General features: G+C 37.7%; 1 protein-coding gene across 1 annotated transcript in view; it reads left to right on the top strand.

Annotated features, from left to right (window-relative positions):
• CTNND2 (catenin delta 2) overlaps positions 1-16,152 on the top strand; it is a gene marked incomplete at both ends in the record, with an annotated part of 558,729 nt that extends 542,577 nt beyond the window's left edge. Inside the window, 4 exons of the mRNA XM_082315082.1 lie at positions 1,120-1,246; positions 5,454-5,585; positions 12,875-12,948; positions 15,892-16,152. Coding sequence (XP_082171208.1) covers positions 1,120-1,246; positions 5,454-5,585; positions 12,875-12,948; positions 15,892-16,152 — 594 coding nt within the window. The remainder of the gene's footprint in view (positions 1-1,119; positions 1,247-5,453; positions 5,586-12,874; positions 12,949-15,891) is intronic.
• Positions 16,153-17,935: the final 1,783 nt, after the last annotated feature.

The following is a 17,935-nucleotide window of genomic DNA, read 5'->3' as shown; positions in this document are numbered from 1 at the left end:
GTATGGGTGGGAATATTCTTTATTCTTCTGTAAGCAAGAGGAAAATTCCAGCTGGTTTTTGGTAATATTATATTGTGTTTGGTTTTATTCAGCATTTCATTGCAAAAATTTTGTTTAGCGCCATGCCAGGTGCTTGACTCGATTTCCACTGAACCCAACAGAAAGTAGGCATTTTTAAAAGGTTTATGCCTTCGGTGCGAGACTGGGAAAACTCTGTGTTACTGATTTAGATTTAACATTAAGCAGTGATAAAGACAGTTAAAAACTGTCAATACTTTAAGACATTTGAAATACTGTGGTTTAATAGGAACACTAGCAAAAGTCAACTTCTCTCATGATACTTTCAAACTATTTTTAATAGCCTTTTAAAAATGTAAAGTAAATTATTTTGGATTATTGCATTATATTACGGTACAGGAACAAAACATGAATTATTAAAACTCTCCTTTTCTGTTTCTGAACTAGCTGTTTCTGGTGTTTGTATTACTTTGTTTCTTTTTTTTTAAATACGTCACCATTACCACAGTTTTAAATAGAAGGAATAGAATTTCTTTCTGTACATCTTGGAGAAAAATGCAATGAGGAAAATGTATTGATTCTTTTTCCCTCGTGTGAACAAATGGGCAGTTAATATATCTAGACTATAGATATCCAAATAGTTACAATAATTTTGATAACCCTGGAGCTTCCCCATCTACTTACTCCAAAAATTCCTTATAAGATAGAAATGATTTAAAGCAAAAACTGATTTTCACTGTGAAAACAAGCAGTCTTATGATTTAGAATATTTTCATAACCAGAATGCCATTTGCAATGTGAAAATAGAGGCATGGAAAAAGACAGAACTATTAACTAGCCTAAAAAGTTGTTCAGTGTTTTCATAATTTGAGATTTTCTGAAATGTGTTATTTCTGCATTTTAATTTTTCTCCTGGTGTGTCAGTACAGTCAGCACGTCATAGCTTGCACCACTAAGAATATTTGCCACCCAGTGGCAGGAAAAAGATAGTAGGCCCCTTGTGTATACATAGCGAAAACACTGGAGGAAAATACTCTGTACTTAAAATGGGGAACTGTATGGCGTTTTCACTGACTGCTGTCGCAACATTTGATGTTGCAGGATGGATGGTCGCAGTATCACTTTGTAGCCTCATCTTCAACAATAGAAAGGGATCGGCAAAGACCGTACTCTTCATCACGCACGCCCTCCATCTCTCCCGTGCGCATGTCTCCTAACAACCGCTCAGGTAAGAGCAGGCTTTCGGGACTGAAGTACAGACAGAGGTAATCCATCACTGTCATTTTCCTTCTTTAAGCAATGTCACTGGCATCCAGATTTGTTGTTAACAGTTGTGGAAGGGCACAAAATATATTATTTACTCTTACCTGAATTATCTGTTCAAAACAGGAATATTTTTTTTTTATTAACACCTTGTAAAGTTTTACTGCAGAAATAATATTCCATAACTTTTTGTTATGATTTCTCATGCAGTGTTTTCCTGATTGGGATTACCTGACTAGATCTCAGGGCAATGGTGTCTATTTGTAGCATGAGGAAATTCTGTTACTCACTTTGCTAGTCATGAAAAATGCTATGTTGTTTATGACCACTCTGTACACTTAGCAGAAGTTGGAAGGATCCACATTATTTTTTGTCAGCTTTTATTCTTTTGTATGTGTATTTTATTCATTATACACATGTGTATATGTGTATTTTATTTGTTTATATGTGTATGTATATATAAGTGCGCATACAGATGCATATATAAGTTTCACAAAAGGTTGACTACAGGTCTTCATGTAACATTGATGGCATATTTACACCAGCTACCATTAATTCTGTATACAATGAATTAATCTAAGTATCTCAACTTATGCCACAGCGTTAATTAATTTTTCTATTCAGAAATCTGGGCATTTTCCCCTCAGCTTATTCTAAAATAGAACATACCTTGGTTAGATCAGCCATTCCCAGTGAAAATCATATAAGATAACCAGAGTAAAACAGTCAGCCTTTCAATGTGCTTTTTACTAGTTGTTCAATCAAATGCTGTCATTCATAGGTATACCAAGAATTTAGGGTTAAAATTGACCAAACTGATTATTGCCATCAGCATTGTGCCATAGTTTTGTTTGTAAGAAAATTGTTTTGTTAATTATCTAGAAGCTGCATCTTAGTCCTGCAGAATAACCACTGAGGAGATTTGAAAATGTAGCCAGAAGTACAGTGAGAGCTGCTATTCAGTTTTCAAAATCTGTCATTACACAAGTCCATAAAGGGCTCCTGTTCCTTTTTTTCTTCTCCAGAAACTCATTTTGACTGTAAATGCAAGGCACTTGAAATGTCTGGCCCTGAGATCTTAGTTCTGTCTCTTGCCAGAACTGTCTCCTCACTTCTGTTACTCTATTGCTCAAAGAACATACTTAAAGAAATTTTGGATTAAATCTTACTGCCATCATCAGTTATCATAAGACTGGAAAAGGACAAATATAGTGGCTGTTTCTGAAGGAAAAGGAGCGCATGTACTTACAGACCAATCAGCTCAACTTCATTCTAGAAAATTGCTGGAACAGATAATCACAATCTGCGCACCTCAAAGATAGTAGGAACATAAGATACTGCTTAACTCCAGGAGTATCTATTTCTACATAGTAGTATAAGTTACTGTCTGTCTGGTACTATCCATATCGAATCCAAACATTGGTTCGATACTATTTGTTCTTACAAAATCCGCCTGAATTCCTGCTACAACATACTTAAAACACTTTGTGGAAAGAATAGTCAATAAATGAAATCTACTGTAATCAGTAAGACTCTATCACACAAGATTTTTATAGGCAAGCTAGGGCAAGCTAACAAACAAACAGCCCAGAAAATGTCACGTGTGGTAAATACAAAACTGACTAAAAACCATTCGCAAAGAATAGGTATTGCTTATTGCCAAAATGGAAGAATGCTTTGCTTGGAGGTTTGCCTTGGGTCCAGTACTCTTCAGTGGTTTCATGAATGACCCAGCTAATATACAAAGAATGCCTACTACCTTTGCAAGTGACATAAACCTGGGAGAAATTCAGGTACCTTGAAGGGCACCGTTGGAATTGAGCATGATCCTGAGAAATTGGAGATACTGTCCAAATGGAAAAAAGATCCAGTCCTTTACAAAAAAATGAGAAGGAGAATATCTGGCTAGACAAAAGTTCTTCAGAAATTATTTAGGGATTTTTGTCAGTTGCAAACATGAATTGGGAGTTGGAGAAATCAGGATATGAGGGCCCACTGAATGGACTGTAATTGTTTAACTTGAATAAGAGAGACACAAGATGGGGGCAGTGGGCAGAGGTACGCATCAAGTATTCAAGCACATAACAGCCAGCTGTGAAGAGGAAAGGCATGAACTTTTCTCTGCTTTCATAGCAGACAAATGGAAATAATGAGCAGCAAGGAGTCAGGCTAGACATCAGGGAACAGTAGGGAAACAAAGCACTGGAACAGACTGCTTGGAGCAGTTATGTGGTCTCTGTCATTAGACATCTTTAGTTTTAGATGAAAATCTGTCAAGAATTATTTTGGTATACTGGATCTTACCTTGGGGTAAAGAGTTGAAGTAAATGAACTCACAATGCCCCATCCATCCCTAGGACTTGGTGATAAGATGCTTTAACTAGCGTAGAGAGCTCTGTCTTCTTTTCTCTGTCTTTTAAGAATAAGAGCAGAAAGCCTTAATATCACTTTTCAGTCTAATGTCAGCCAATAATTTTACATCTGCTTCCAGTAAAAACTCTGAAAGAGGGCACTTCTGGATTTTAACACTTGCCAGAAAGCAGTTGTTCTCCCATGGGAAGAGAGAGAGAATTCCCACAGGGAACAGAGAGAGATGGCTTTGTCTTTATCGGTCAATTTTGTTCAAAGCACCAGGATGCTTAAAAGCATTACCAGAGTATGTATGTGAAACAAAATGCATCCCCGTGTTAGCAACTTTTTCAGGGTTTGCCTTCTGTTTTGTTCCCTATTGGACTCAAGTTGACATTAGCTGATTTGGTAATTTAATGTCATGTTTCTTTATATCGGCTGGATTATCAGTTTTAGAATTACATCCCTATTGACAAGCAATTTAGAAGCAATCCCCAGTTCTAATGGCTTCATAAGAAAAAACATCTGTCCCACATTTGCTCTGTAAATTCAGAGGCCAGGGCCAGCAGAACCAATCTAAGCAGAATTCAACATCACTTGTGCTTCGCTACTCCTTAATTAAGTACAAGTGCTTCCCTACTCCTTAACTAAAAAATGTAACATAGTTAGACATGCTGAAAGACATAACTCATGATCAAGCTTCACGAATGAGCCTGTCTTACATTTTTTAATTTTTTTTTTTCCTTAAGCAAGGACATTGTTATTGCTTTTGAGGTTCTTTTGACATATCAAATATCTGGGTGGAGACAGGGGAGGGAGTGGAAGTAAGCATCAGCACTTCAGTTATTTTTGTACCACTGTGCCTTCACAAGGCTCTGGGGTGCTCTGCCACTCACCTTCCCCTGCCCTCCACAACAGGGAAGGTGCATTGTATCTACCAACACCTAAATATATTGAAGTCAGTTTACTTGAAAGCCATTATTTTTTTCTCTGCTTTTCTCCTCTTCCTAAGCATCGCAAGCTCTAAATCTTCCATGATCAGTGCCAGTGATCACCTTCACATTTTCCAGCACATGAGAATCGAGTACAAACCCAGTTCTCCTCCTAGTCACCTCGTACTTTTCTCCTTTTAGCCATACCACAAGTGTCGGTGATGAAGGGATTAGTTTTAACAATACTTTAACGTAGCAGTTGTTGTTTTAATGGCAGTTGTTCATACATAGATATTTAAAGGCAGATAAATTATTTGAGTTAGTTACCTTTAAGTGTGAGGCATTCTTTGCTATATGTTTTCTATGAAAAACACCTTTCATTTCTTCCGGTCTCCATTAGAATCATTTAATGGGTTTGTTTATTTTCAACAGAGAAGGGAGGAAAACATTTTATAAGGGTTTTTCCACAGAGTTAAAAGTTAATGGTCTTTTCAATAGAACTAAATTAACTATTTTGAGAAAAAAAATGGAAGTGCCTATACCAGAAAGTTTTGACAAGATAAAGAAATTAAAAAGCTTAAGGGGAAGGAAAAAAATCATTATTCTTGTCCTTTTTTTCTTAATGATCATCTTAGATGTTGGGTGTAAGTGAAAAAAGTAAAACGTCCAGAGAGAAAATGATGTTTGGAGTTGATTGTCCCATGAATACATTTGTCCTGTGTTTGAAATAATAGCACCTTTTCTTTTTTTCCATAATGGGGTAGTGTTCCTTCAAACAGCTTAATGTTAGTATGCTAACAATATAAACTTTACTAAAATGTTTACTTTAGAGTTAAATACTACATTCAGTCATATGTGGCAAGAAAAAATAAATCCATTTTTATGATCTAGCAAGTGCCCCAGCCTCACCTCGGGAAATGATCAGCCTAAAAGAAAGAAAAACAGACTATGAATCAACTGGAACAAACGCCACTTACCATGGAAATAAGGGAGAACACACTTCTAGGAAAGACACCATGACAGGTGAGATTGTCCTTGCATAGCATATATAAAAATCAGCTGTGATAGACCACTGATTTTATAGGCTTGGATGGGTTTACTTACTACAGGAAAGAGTCAGCCTGCTTTGGTTGATCCCAAAGTTTTAGCCACCTTGAGAAATACAATTGAAGAAATATTTTATCTTAATGAATACAATGCTGTGTGAAAATGATTTGTGAAGACCATGTTTCTTCGCAGAGGAAAGGCTCTAAAAGCAATTCTACATTTCTTTTTGATTTTCAGTTTGGTTTTGTTTCAGAAGAAAGTGAGTAAATCCACCTTGTATTAACTAGCATTGTTTCTGAAGCATGACAATGGTTGAGCACGTGCGGTGATCCCTAACATCTGTCTTTTTCAGGGAATGGGTTTCCGGGACCAGTTGGCTTATTTTCCATGTCAGTCATTCCTAGGAAATTTGGTAGCAGTTTGTAAAGTCTGTCCCTGTTACTTTCTCAGCTGGGCTGATGTAAATGGAACAATTTTTTCTGTGTTATATTACGGCATCTATTGCAGGTTTCACTGAAGGCTTCTCCCCCCTAGCGAGCTCATTAACGTGTTAGCATTTCAGTGATTATAAAACTTTGAGCACTTTGCCTAGTACTGCACCTCTGTTAATTCTCTTGCAAAGAACGTGTTGGTCTCCATCACCATTGCACAGGCTTATATAACCTCTGTTGAACATTTTCGTACATTTATACAGTGCCAAGCGTCATGGTGTCCTCTCCTCCAAATGCTACCTCAGGGCAAGCAAAAAATCACAGTGAGGAGTCACTCTGCACTTTCTGAATGCCTGCTACCTTTTCCCATGCCCTCTGTAGAGGTCTTGCTTGGCGGATGCCAGAATGAGCTGTCTTTGTGTTCCTCAGCTCACTGGGGACACCAGTAGCATGCTGACTCAGCATCAAGCCATCCGTACTAGCTTTCAAGACCATATTTAGGATATGATGATACTCATACTACATCTACTGTGTTATACACTATTGTGTAATCAAAACCTAAAGGCCAGCCTTTGAATTTGTGTGAAAATGCAATACGGAACATTAATTAGCATGAACGTGAAAATCTGAAGAAGAGGAATGACAGTCAAGAGCATTTGGAAACCACAGAAATGAGGAGTGTCCTGAACGGCATCTGCAGCGCACTACATGAGGTTGCAGCGGATTCAGTCAAGGTACTGCATTTTATGTATCTGCAATATTTTGAGTGTGTCATAGTCACTGCACAAGGTGGTTCTCTGAAACACTTCAGTGGTTCTTACTTGTGTGATTGTGAAGGATAGGACTGCGTTTTTTTCACCACTTTGTCAAGGATCCATGAAGAGGGAATCTCAGGAGTAAGAGCAGCAGGCCGAAAAGGCAGAAACATTAGTATTTTGTTCTAGCTGTATCTGCAAATGTAGACTACCAGATTATATCAGAATGTTCTAAAAAAAAGGGTTTCCGTGTGGAGAATCTGTGTTTCCTTGCAGATAGTCTTGTCTCTCTCCACACTTTAAAAAAAATTGGGCTTTTTTTCCCCCATCCCTTTTCATTTTGCCTTTTGCTGTATAGTGTTTTTCTTCTCCCATTCCTGTTTCCCTTGTTTCCTTTCTCTTTCAATACAATTTTCAGATCGTGAGGTTTGTACTTCCCCAGAAACCTTTGCTCCACTTTAATTTTTGCATCATGTTTTCCTTTAATATCTGCTTGTATTTTGTCTGTTCTTATTGATCTTTTGGGTGGGCTTTTAGTAAGGAAACTCGACACACAGCATCATGCTCAGCTATCGACTATTTTTCCAGCTACTGAGCTCAGTGAGAAAAATCAAAACCAAAATCAAATTGAAAAGTTTAATAATATTTTGCAATCTTACGTGACCATTGTACAAATGAATATGAAATTAACAAATCACTTTCTCTCTCTTTCAGGTCACCAAATCTCTGCTTATTTGGTCTGAGCTCAAATTAAGCACCATTTTAAGAACAAAAGAAAATGACAGTTAGAAGGAGTCTCACTTGTCAACAGTCAACGTGAAATTTGTGTAACATATTTGTAGCTCATAAAATAAATATTTAATTAAAGAACAATATAAAATCAGCATTTGTGATTTTAATTGTGAGACATTTTGACTTTACTTGGATGGTCTAACATAAGTTCATGTAGCAAGTTCATTGCATTGCCTGTATTTCATTTTGTGCATCAGACAATGCATTGCAGCTAATACATCCACAGAGCCTACGGGACTTACTTAGATAAATGTTTTTTCAGGTTTCACCTGGCATATACATACTTTGAGCTGCTCTTGTATTCTGTGCCAAGCTGATGTATTACACAAAGCTTTCTTTGACTTACGGATTTACACAGAATGTGGAGCCACAGCTGTAGCCCCAATTTATCCGCAACTGTCTCCATGTTCTTCTCCAAAGCTCTTCTCAGTTTATAGTTCAGAAATTTTATGACCTCTTGGCTGGGACTGAAATGAAGGTTTTCTGATGGATTTTCGAAGTAGAAATGTTGGCTTCTTGCCATTGTGGGGAGTTGTCAGGAAACCTCTGGGAAAAATGGAGAACCTATGAAGTAAACAGTTTGGCTGAAGATGATAACTTATATTGATTTCACAAGGACAGCTAAAAAATAGAGGAACACTATCAAAGTTCTCATTGCCCTTCACAGGTTTATGATGCCATGTATATTTACTATCCATCTTCTCTACTCTGTAGAAAATAATAACCAATAATAAAATTTTATCACCTAAAGTTTATTTTAAGACAAAAACTATTATATTCCTTTTAAAAAAACAGGAACTGTAAGTGCATGTGGTAACATTATTTATGCCATGGTGTTTTCCTTCAGAAGAGGGAAGATAAGGTTACTGTACACTATCATGGGACTCCTACTCTAAAATTTCTTTACTTTGTTAGTTCCCTCACTGAACTAATACCTACATCACAGTGTGCACCCTGTATCTTCACTTCCACCAGCAGAAACACCTTCTGATTAATTTTATTTTCTTTTGGTTGTCAAGAATCAATCATCTATACTTTTGTCATTTAAACTTACTTGAAAGTCCCTGCACATTCAGAACACAAACAACCACCATCATCTGTTATAGAAGCTACAGATGCTCGGGCTACTTGAACTTATTATTACTTTAAGAAACCATAATACACTGTAATCTTTTCTCATGCCCTTACCTCATCTTTCACCGTGCAGGAAGGTGGCAGTGGCAGTGACAGTTAATGATCTCTGTTAGCCGAGAGTTGTGAGGCACAGAAGCATTTTCCTTTACTGTCTTGAACTAAATTTTAGAAAATAGGGTCCTGCTGCTTATAGCAGAACAAGAGGTTATGCAATACCAGATGAGGATGACTATCTGTCCAGCTGAGCTTTCCTTTCTTAATATCAGTCTCTGTTTGTGAGGGCAAAAGGCTAGCACCTTGTTATTTCAAAGTGTCTGTAAATGTGTTCAAAGTACTTCTAAGAACTGAAAGCTGAATGTTAAACCATGAATCAAGTGACTGGGATATACGGGGACAGCTTCAGTCAGTGATATCTTTATCACATAAACCACTGAGTGACATAATTTTCAAAGCTGTTGTCAGCTTTGCAGAAGACTGCTGTGGGGAACTGTAAGATTTTTTTTTAAACCAATATCACCTTGAAAACTGAACAGGGGGAAAAAGGAAGGTATTTTTCTATAATGTTCTTTTTGCAATACAACCGCAAAGTACTGCAGGCTGATCATAGTACTCATTTTAGAACCTTTACAATTTTGCCTAGTAAAAAGTACCTCTTCAGTACTATCAGGTACTGATGTTTACATACTGCATAAAATACACACATACACACACACTCAATCACTCCTCAAATCATTTCATCTGCAGCTACAATTCTCACATCTCTGTAAGGAAGTGTGGCTGCTGGAAAATCTCCATCTCTTGCTCCTTGTACCTTTTCCCTTCTCTTGACATGTTTTAAAAAAGAAAATTATTTCATTAACTTCTCTTTCCATTTGATAATTTTACTATGATGGTACATATACAATGTTAAAAGTCAGATACTAACCACACAATATCTGTCCGTTCATCTAGCTTATTCTCTCCCTTCTTTCTTTTATATTTGCCCTCTGCTTTTGGACAGCAAGAGTCAACTGCTCGCTGAAGCATGGCAGAGCGGGAATGGAGTTCCCAGGGATGCTGCCTGCGTGTTCAGAAGCAGGTACTGGAGTGGGGCTGCATGCATTGCTAGCAGCTACATTGCTTGACTTACATTTCCTCCAGAGACAGAATTATCTCAGCCTCCCAGCTAGACTAAGCCAAGGTTTCTTGTTCTTGAACTCTTGGCATTCATTTCCAAGCATTTGATGTGTCATTGTACTCCTTTTTATTACATTAAGAGAAGAATACTACTTTTTTTTTTGCATTTTAAAGTTGTGAATTTGTATCCACATCACTGCAGTGAAATCAGCAATGCAGACCTTGCAGCTATTTTCGTAAGCTGAAACTATCCATTTTTCCATCGCAGACTATGTGATCCGGGAGACTGTAAGTCTTCAATCTGGCACGTGACAATTCTGAGCACATCAGTGCAAATGTCACAGTAGTGCATTGGTCGGCTATGCACCAGCTCTGGACTATTTCTGTTTTCATAATGGTCATGGCTATTAGTGGCACATATGTACCATGTGCCTTTTCATATACCTGTAAAAAGATGGAAAGGTCATGACCCTCCTTAAAGTCTCTCTGATTGCCCGAAGGAACAATGTATAAATTAGCATGTGTCCAGTTTGCTATTTTTCATCAGATTCTTCATAAAACCTTCAGATGCACCTTATACCAATCTTTTATTCTTGACATCAACCAACCATGAACAGTATTGTCCTGTCTGGACTGAATATGTTCAGTCGTGCCCGACTAAAAATTTGCATGCATGAAACTTCAACCCTGCTTATCTTGCAATTTATATACATGAAAACAAAATGGTTACAAGAATTTCTTCCCCTGCTTATGAGAGTCCAACACATTGAATATCACTGTAATTTTTTTCAAGAAGTAGCACTTCACAAACGGATAGCTGAAACACTACCTCTGAGTATCTTTAGATCTGGAAAAGGGGAATTTGTATAACCCAGCTTGTTCTAGCACTTTGTAGGGCAAGCAAAAAACTCAGAAGAACAGCATAAAAAGGTAGTATCAAGGAAAGATCTGGCAGTTGTACTACTGAGAGTCATGCCTTCATGAGATGCACCATAAATAGCAATGCTGATGCGGACTCCTCTAATACCGAAGACTGGCATCGGGAGGGAGATTTTGAAACACTAAAGCAGAGGATGCAGCTGGAATATAAAAAACTCTGAAATAACAGTCAAGTCTCACACATCACTCAAGCTTGATGACAAAATGCAGCCTGAGCAGAGAGAACCTCTGCAGATAGGCTCTTCGGTACTGACATCTATGGCCAAAGACAAACTACTCAAACAGTCTTCGTTTCCATTTGTTACCACCTACTGGCACACAGGCAGAATTAAGAGTACCTACCACTGGAAAAGACCAACCATCATCTGTTACTAGAGTTCATATTCCTCCCACCTTCAGAAAAAGGATCCTGCTGCACTCCTTGGAGACCTCCAAAGCTCTTCCCCATTTCCTACACAGGACTATGCACTGTCTCAGTAACTGCATCCCGCTCTTCAAGAAACAAGGGGTTTTCATCCCTATTAGTTAATGGTTATCAGGTGAAAAATCTCTTTTTCCAGCTCTTAGGGCTCATTACCTCACCATATAAGCCCTGTCTTTATCCCGTTTCACAAACATGCTGGAGATCTTTTAGAACACCATCTGAAATCTGTAAAGCAGAAACATGGAACAGTGCACCATGCTCTGACAAAAATTATACCCTCAGCATGGAACCTGTAGCAGATGTGAAGATCAGAATTGGCATATTACAGTCAAATTTGACTCAAGACCGTGTCATTCCTTTCTCCATAGAGGGTGCAGTGGCTGGGGGAAGGATAGAGGCGGTTGTACACGCTGGGGTCCATGCTAGCAGGTTGCTAAAGGAAGAAAGAGTGGTTACTTCTCGAGTAACTGTGGTTCTTCTTAGTGATGTGACTAGCATGGATCCCATACCCAGCTTTCAGCTCTGGTGCTCAGTCCTCACCCTCAAAGGTTTTGAGTCGTGAAGGTATTAAAAGCAACTCTTGGTGCCTCCAGGTTTCATACCATTGCACAGGGACCTGAGAGAAGTTGCATGAGCAACATGTTTCAATTCCACTGATGACTGTGATTCACAACTACTCAATTTTTGCTTTCAGGCACGTGCTTTTATAATGAGAGTCCTCATGACAGCATCAAATCATTGGTTATAATGTCTGGAAAGTTAATAATGCATGCCCAGCAAGAACAGTGTGCAGCAGCCGCACAAAATACTACCCTCATATTCTTTCAAATATGAGAAATAGCTACAATCTTTCTAGTTCTACCAGCAAACTAAGCTTCAGCTAGATAGCCAAATCAAAGTGATGAGTGAAGACAGCTTTGCTGGAAAAATCCTTAGCTTTTTATGTGTTTTTTTGGGACAGGGTGGGAAATAAATTTTTGCAAAGCTGTATGATGTTATCATTGTCTTTAGAATTACTTCTGCTTTCATATTCATAGCTCAGTTTTGTCCGTGCATTTCGGTAGTAGGACATCTGAGAAGAAAGTGACAGCAGTTCATGGATTTGAGACTATCTTGGCCAGACTTCTTCTGTATAACTACATATTACTTTTTTGCATAACTCATTTTTCAGCTGCATTTAATCACTTTTCCCATGAATAATTTCACCATATAGCAAAAACACTGTAGGATAAATAACACAGGATTTGGTGTAACATCTTGCAACTGAAGTGAAAGGAATGAAATGTTACTTAATCTCAGTATTTTTAACTGTTATCTGCTTAATGTATGTGTGATATAAAATCCAATATATAACCTGAAATATATTACTGAAAGCTAGCTGTATATGAAACAATTTTGTTGATTTATATGTGAAGTGCACAAGATTGGTATGAACATGACGTAGCACCTGTTACCGTTAGTAAGTGTATACCATGTACATGCATGTACGCCAAAGCAAAGATTATGACTGGTGGGAGGAAGAGAAAATAGAAGTCTGCAGATGCTTTTAAAGATTTTTGTGTATGGGAAACAGGTGCTGTATAATGTGTTTAATGAAGCCTTAAGAATTCATTTTGAGGTCAAAGAGGTATGTTTGGTAAACCTGCTTTTTCCTTCCTTTTTTTCTCTCTCCAGCTCAGAACACTGGAATCTCAACTTTGTACAGGAATTCGTATGGTGCACCTGCTGAAGATATCAAACACAACCAGGTAAGTATGGAGACGAAAATGTTACTGTTCCAGATGGCAAAAGACCAGTGTAACATCTTGTATGGAAACTAACAAAAATATCGCAAAGGTTGATAAACCAAGATGAGAGGAGCTGAGTCATCTGCTTGTGCAATGCCACTGGCTTCAAGCAAGCTACGTTCGTTATGCTAATGGATAATTTCAGCCCAAGTTTCAAAAAATGCCCAACAGGTTGTGACAGCATATGCACAAAAATTATCTAAGGTGTTTAAGCCTGTAACTCATAATGAAATCAAGAGGGGCTTGAGACCTGAATGCCTTCAAAGTTCTGGATATGTGTGAGACAGACTACAAAAGCCAAGCTAGTGTTAATAGGCACTTCTACTGGCTCTGGTATCTTGTGATGCCCTGTGCCAATGAATTTGGTTAAGTCCAGTCACATCTTGAGTATAGCCATCATAAAATTCAACACCACTGCTAACACCGCACAGCTCACGTGCTAAGGCACGCTAGCAGAAATGCAAGTATTAAACAGTCCTGGAGAAAGAACTCCCTGTATCTTTTGCAGGGGTGTGTACGCTACACTTAGGTGTAGCAAAAGCCCTCAGATTTGCCATTTAGTCACTCCAGAAGCATGATTGTAACAAGGCTTTTTGCTTGGTTGTTTTTTAATGTATGCACTGGGGCATGGGCAAGAGAAAATGTAGCAATTCATTGGCAAGGACACTTTCTCATGTATATACATCCAAGCCATTCGGTCTAGAGCTTTGAAACTCTTAAAAACGTCCTGTCCCTTAAAACCAGAAAGCAGTAAGTATGTCTGGATAAGGTGGGCATTACAAAAAAGTAATTGGCAGTGTGGATGCCAAGCTAATGCACTCACAGAAAAAGTTGCAGTATGGACATGTATGGCTTTCATATAGCTGGTATTTCCAGTATGGTATTTCCTCAAGCCCTGGGAAATAGACATTTTTCTGCACTCATAGGCTTTTGATTCATCATTAGGTGTAATGCTACTTCATACTTAATTATCACAACTCCTTAATATTTTCATGGCTTCTCTATGTAATATGCAAAAGTTGCAGCATTTTTCAACTAGAGAAATGAGATGAAAAAACATTTAAGGAAAGCACTTTAAATGACTAGTAGTATCAGACAGGTAAATGCGTATTTAGTAAAATTGAGAAAAAATATTTTTCTCTGAAAATTTTTAATAGATTACATGAAATTTCACTTTAAAAGACTGATATTTCGGTTTTAATCCACTAACGTAAGGTGAAGAGAGCTTCTGATATTCTGTGCCCCCATTTCTCTTTATTGGTTTTGCTCTTTAATTAGCCAGTATTTCCTGTGGTGCACCATATTCCTTCTTTGTGTGAGCCAATTCAGGGCATGAAGGTGTTCCTGCTTTTATTGCATTTAAAGAGATGAAGCCCTTCTAATTAACACAATATTTAGAGAAAATAAGGGTCTGAGGTATTGTAACAGCAGGTGCATTCTAACTGCAGTCATGAATCAACTAATTTGATTTTTGGGGTGAGAGTTTGAGCAAAAACAAAACAAACAAAAGAAAAAAATCACCAAAAACCAAAAGCAATTTTCCACCTTTTCCCACTTGCTTTCTCAATGAGATTGATTGACATATCAGAAATAATGTTTTTAGCTAAAAAGAACCCAGAAATACTACTTCAGTCCCCTATTTTCTACTCAAAAATCAACCGTCTCTAACTTTTTGGCATGTAAATAGGTTGCTTAGTATAGAATTTTTCTCCTGTCTCCAAAATTCAACACCTGTGTTTGAATATGTGAAATGAAACAAAGGTCTTAAGGTCCTATACACCTTGATAGCAGTACTAGAAATAGAAACTAGAGTAGTTGTGCTCCCTTGTGCTGTTCTAATATTGCACCCAGCATTGTAAGATCGCTCGTAGGATCGTTAAAGGACACGGACAGACTTTTGCACTCTACTCACACAGTCCAATACAGACATGCTTTGAAGGAGTATCACAGAGTTTGGGACATAGCAGTCCAACTGTTCCTCTCTTCTTGAAGGAGCATTACTAACTCTTGCAGAGTCAGCAGGATCTGCAAAGTCTTCTGAGACCAACGTCTGAGCATCAATATTCCCAGTGACGACCATGTGAGGACTGAAAGGCTATATCATTTTGCAGTCAGAAAGTCTGCCCAAACTTAACAGAGGTGGCGTAGAGTGAAAGGTAGTGTTCCAACTATAAAAACAGAGACTTGCTAGGGCTGTCTGAAAGAAACTTTATGGCAAACCTAGGTTATGGGATCGCCTGAGATTTTTTTTCTGCATATCATAAATATTTCAGCTTCAAGACAACTTGCTGGAATGTAGCAACAACACCAGATTGCCAACATGACGTGTTAAGGAGGTGGTAGGAAGATGGTTCTGCTTAACAGTAGCAGAAGACCACATTTCAGGGCACTTAGCGTGAAATTTTCTCACGTCAGTGCCCTGAAGACTATAAATGGTTCTTAAGGATACAGTGTCACTCTCAGTCTCACTTGTGGCAAAGGCAAAATGTTTAGCATCTTTGGAGTGTGTATCACTTCCATTCAAATTCTTCAAGGCTGAGTTTTGGCCACTGATATTTGCATTATATAGCTGCAAAATAGTCAGAAAGTTATACAGAGATTATAGTTATGAAAGTAACTGTAAGCTATGCTGCTTGAACTACTTTTGAAGTAAACCATCATCTTCAGCAGCAATAATATTAAATAATAAATTTATTTAATAATAATAATATTAAATAAAGAAATGTAAAGAAATGTAATGACGAGGCAAAGCTGTAGAATTAATTCACTATTATGCAATACCTTGAGCAGATGTTAAGATAATGCACAACTTGGATTTCCAGCACGATGAGATTTACTCCTTCTTCCATCCTGTTGCCCACAATAAGCTGTACCTAACAAGCTGTGGGTGTTACTATCTTCCAGGTTTCAACACAGCCAGTTCCACAGGAGCCCAGCAGAAAAGAATATGAACCATATCAGCCGTTTCAGAATTCAACAAGAAACTATGATGAGTCCTTCTTTGAGGACCAAGTGCATCATCGTCCACCTGCAAGCGAATACAACATGCACCTGGGACTAAAGTCAACTGGCAACTACGTCGACTTCTATTCAGCTGCTCGTCCCTATAGTGAACTTAACTATGAAACAAGCCACTATCCAGCCTCTCCCGACTCCTGGGTTTGAGACTTGGGCAGATACAAAAGCTCCAGGAACTGTGCATGTGCATGCATACCACAAGACATTTTTTTTCCTGCAAATTTAGTTTATTAAAGCCTGTTCCATAGGAAGGCCCAGATAACCAGTATGAAAAAAATTTAAGAGATTTTTCTAGAAGGCTAAAAGATACGAAAGCTAAACCTGGGAGTCATTAGAAAGAAATATATATATACATATATATATTTTACAGTGTGGGGCAACTTTACTGTTGGCCTGTGGAGTCTAAAGTTCGATGCTGTATATTGAATGTGGCTGAAGGAAGGAGGGAGAACATGACAGTGGATGTGGGTCAAGAGTTAAGCACAAGTAACTGAGCAGCGTACGTACTTTATGGGGAACAGCTTCTCACACTTTGTTTAATATCCTCATTCATTGTGAATCTAGGCTTCAAGTTGCATTTGGGGTTTCCTCTGTACAGCAAGATGTTTCTTGCCTTTTGTTAATGCATTGTTGTAAAGTATTTGATGTACATTACAGATAAAAAAAAAAAAAAAAAACAAGTGCATTGTGTATATTACACCAATGCCACAGTGTTTCTTCATCTATGGTTCTAAATATTGCTTCAATTTCAAATTTTGAAAGATGTATGAATTTCCAGTTTTTTGTTTTCTTTTCCCCGGTGCGTTTTAACAAAAAAAAAAATTCAAAAAAAAAATCAAAAAAACAAAAAGGAATATTTAGCAGTATTGTTCGTTCTGATATGTGAATTTGTTTGTGGCAACTAAAAAAAAAGGCATTCAGCAGTTTCTGACAATTAACATTCATCATTCCACACTCCTTGTCAACAAAGTGCTTTTTCACTGCCTAAAATTTTAGATGTAGATATTTGAAATAGATTTTTTTCATTTATACCAGTTTTCTTTATGATGATACAGTGTTAAAAGAAAATAAATTACAATTGATCTGTCATCCATATTTGCTAAGAATGTCTATTTCCAAGAACCTACCATACAAATACACATTCTTACTTGTGTGTGTCCACGTATGCATAGTATTCTGTGTGCGTGTGTGTGTTTGAGTGTGTGCGTTAGTGTGGCGTAAGACTTCTTTTCATCCAATGTTTTCCTTGTTCAAGCTTCAATTTTTGTTTGATTTTCAGTTTTTTTAAACAGTGGAAACTCCAGTATGTGCTTTCTCTTACTCACTTTCTTAACCATTGATAGAAGTTCAAAATTGTTAGGCCACATATTCACAAAGGAAGGGGTTATCGGATTTTTTTCACCGACTTCTTCACCCGTAGGTGCCATTTCCTTTAAAATAGCATCTCTTGATCTTCTCTTGAGGAAATTTCATTACTCTCCAGCCACCAACCAGCAAGTGCTCAAGGAAGGCAGAGTTTGATTTTGCCATCTCCCTGAGGGAATGGAAAACAAAGACCTAACAGACTTAAGTCTGGAGTCTCCAAACTCTTCGGGCTATAGAAGAGTCCAACTTGTGAACCATTAGGACAATCATTTATTTTAACCCATACCAAAAAGAAAACCTGATACCCGAAACACATTCCTCAAATATGAAAGATACTGACCATTTCTGTGCATTTAAAGTAAAACCCTGAAAAATAAAAAAATGTAAGGGACAGAGATTTTATTATTATTATTAAAAAATAGAAAAGGAAACTAGGCTAGGAGGCCAGAAGAGCTGGCATATTCATCTTAGCTCTTGGGATTCTGGAAGTAAAAAAATTAATCTAGCGTTTCTTCATTTCTTTGATTCAGGCAACAGTTCAGCATACAGTTTTCACAGCGTAAGA

The sequence above is a fragment of the Platalea leucorodia genome (genome assembly GCF_965183815.1).
Source record: "Platalea leucorodia genome assembly, chromosome: 1".
Lineage (NCBI taxonomy): Eukaryota > Metazoa > Chordata > Aves > Pelecaniformes > Threskiornithidae > Platalea > Platalea leucorodia.
This window is presented reverse-complemented; position numbering and strand designations above follow the sequence as displayed.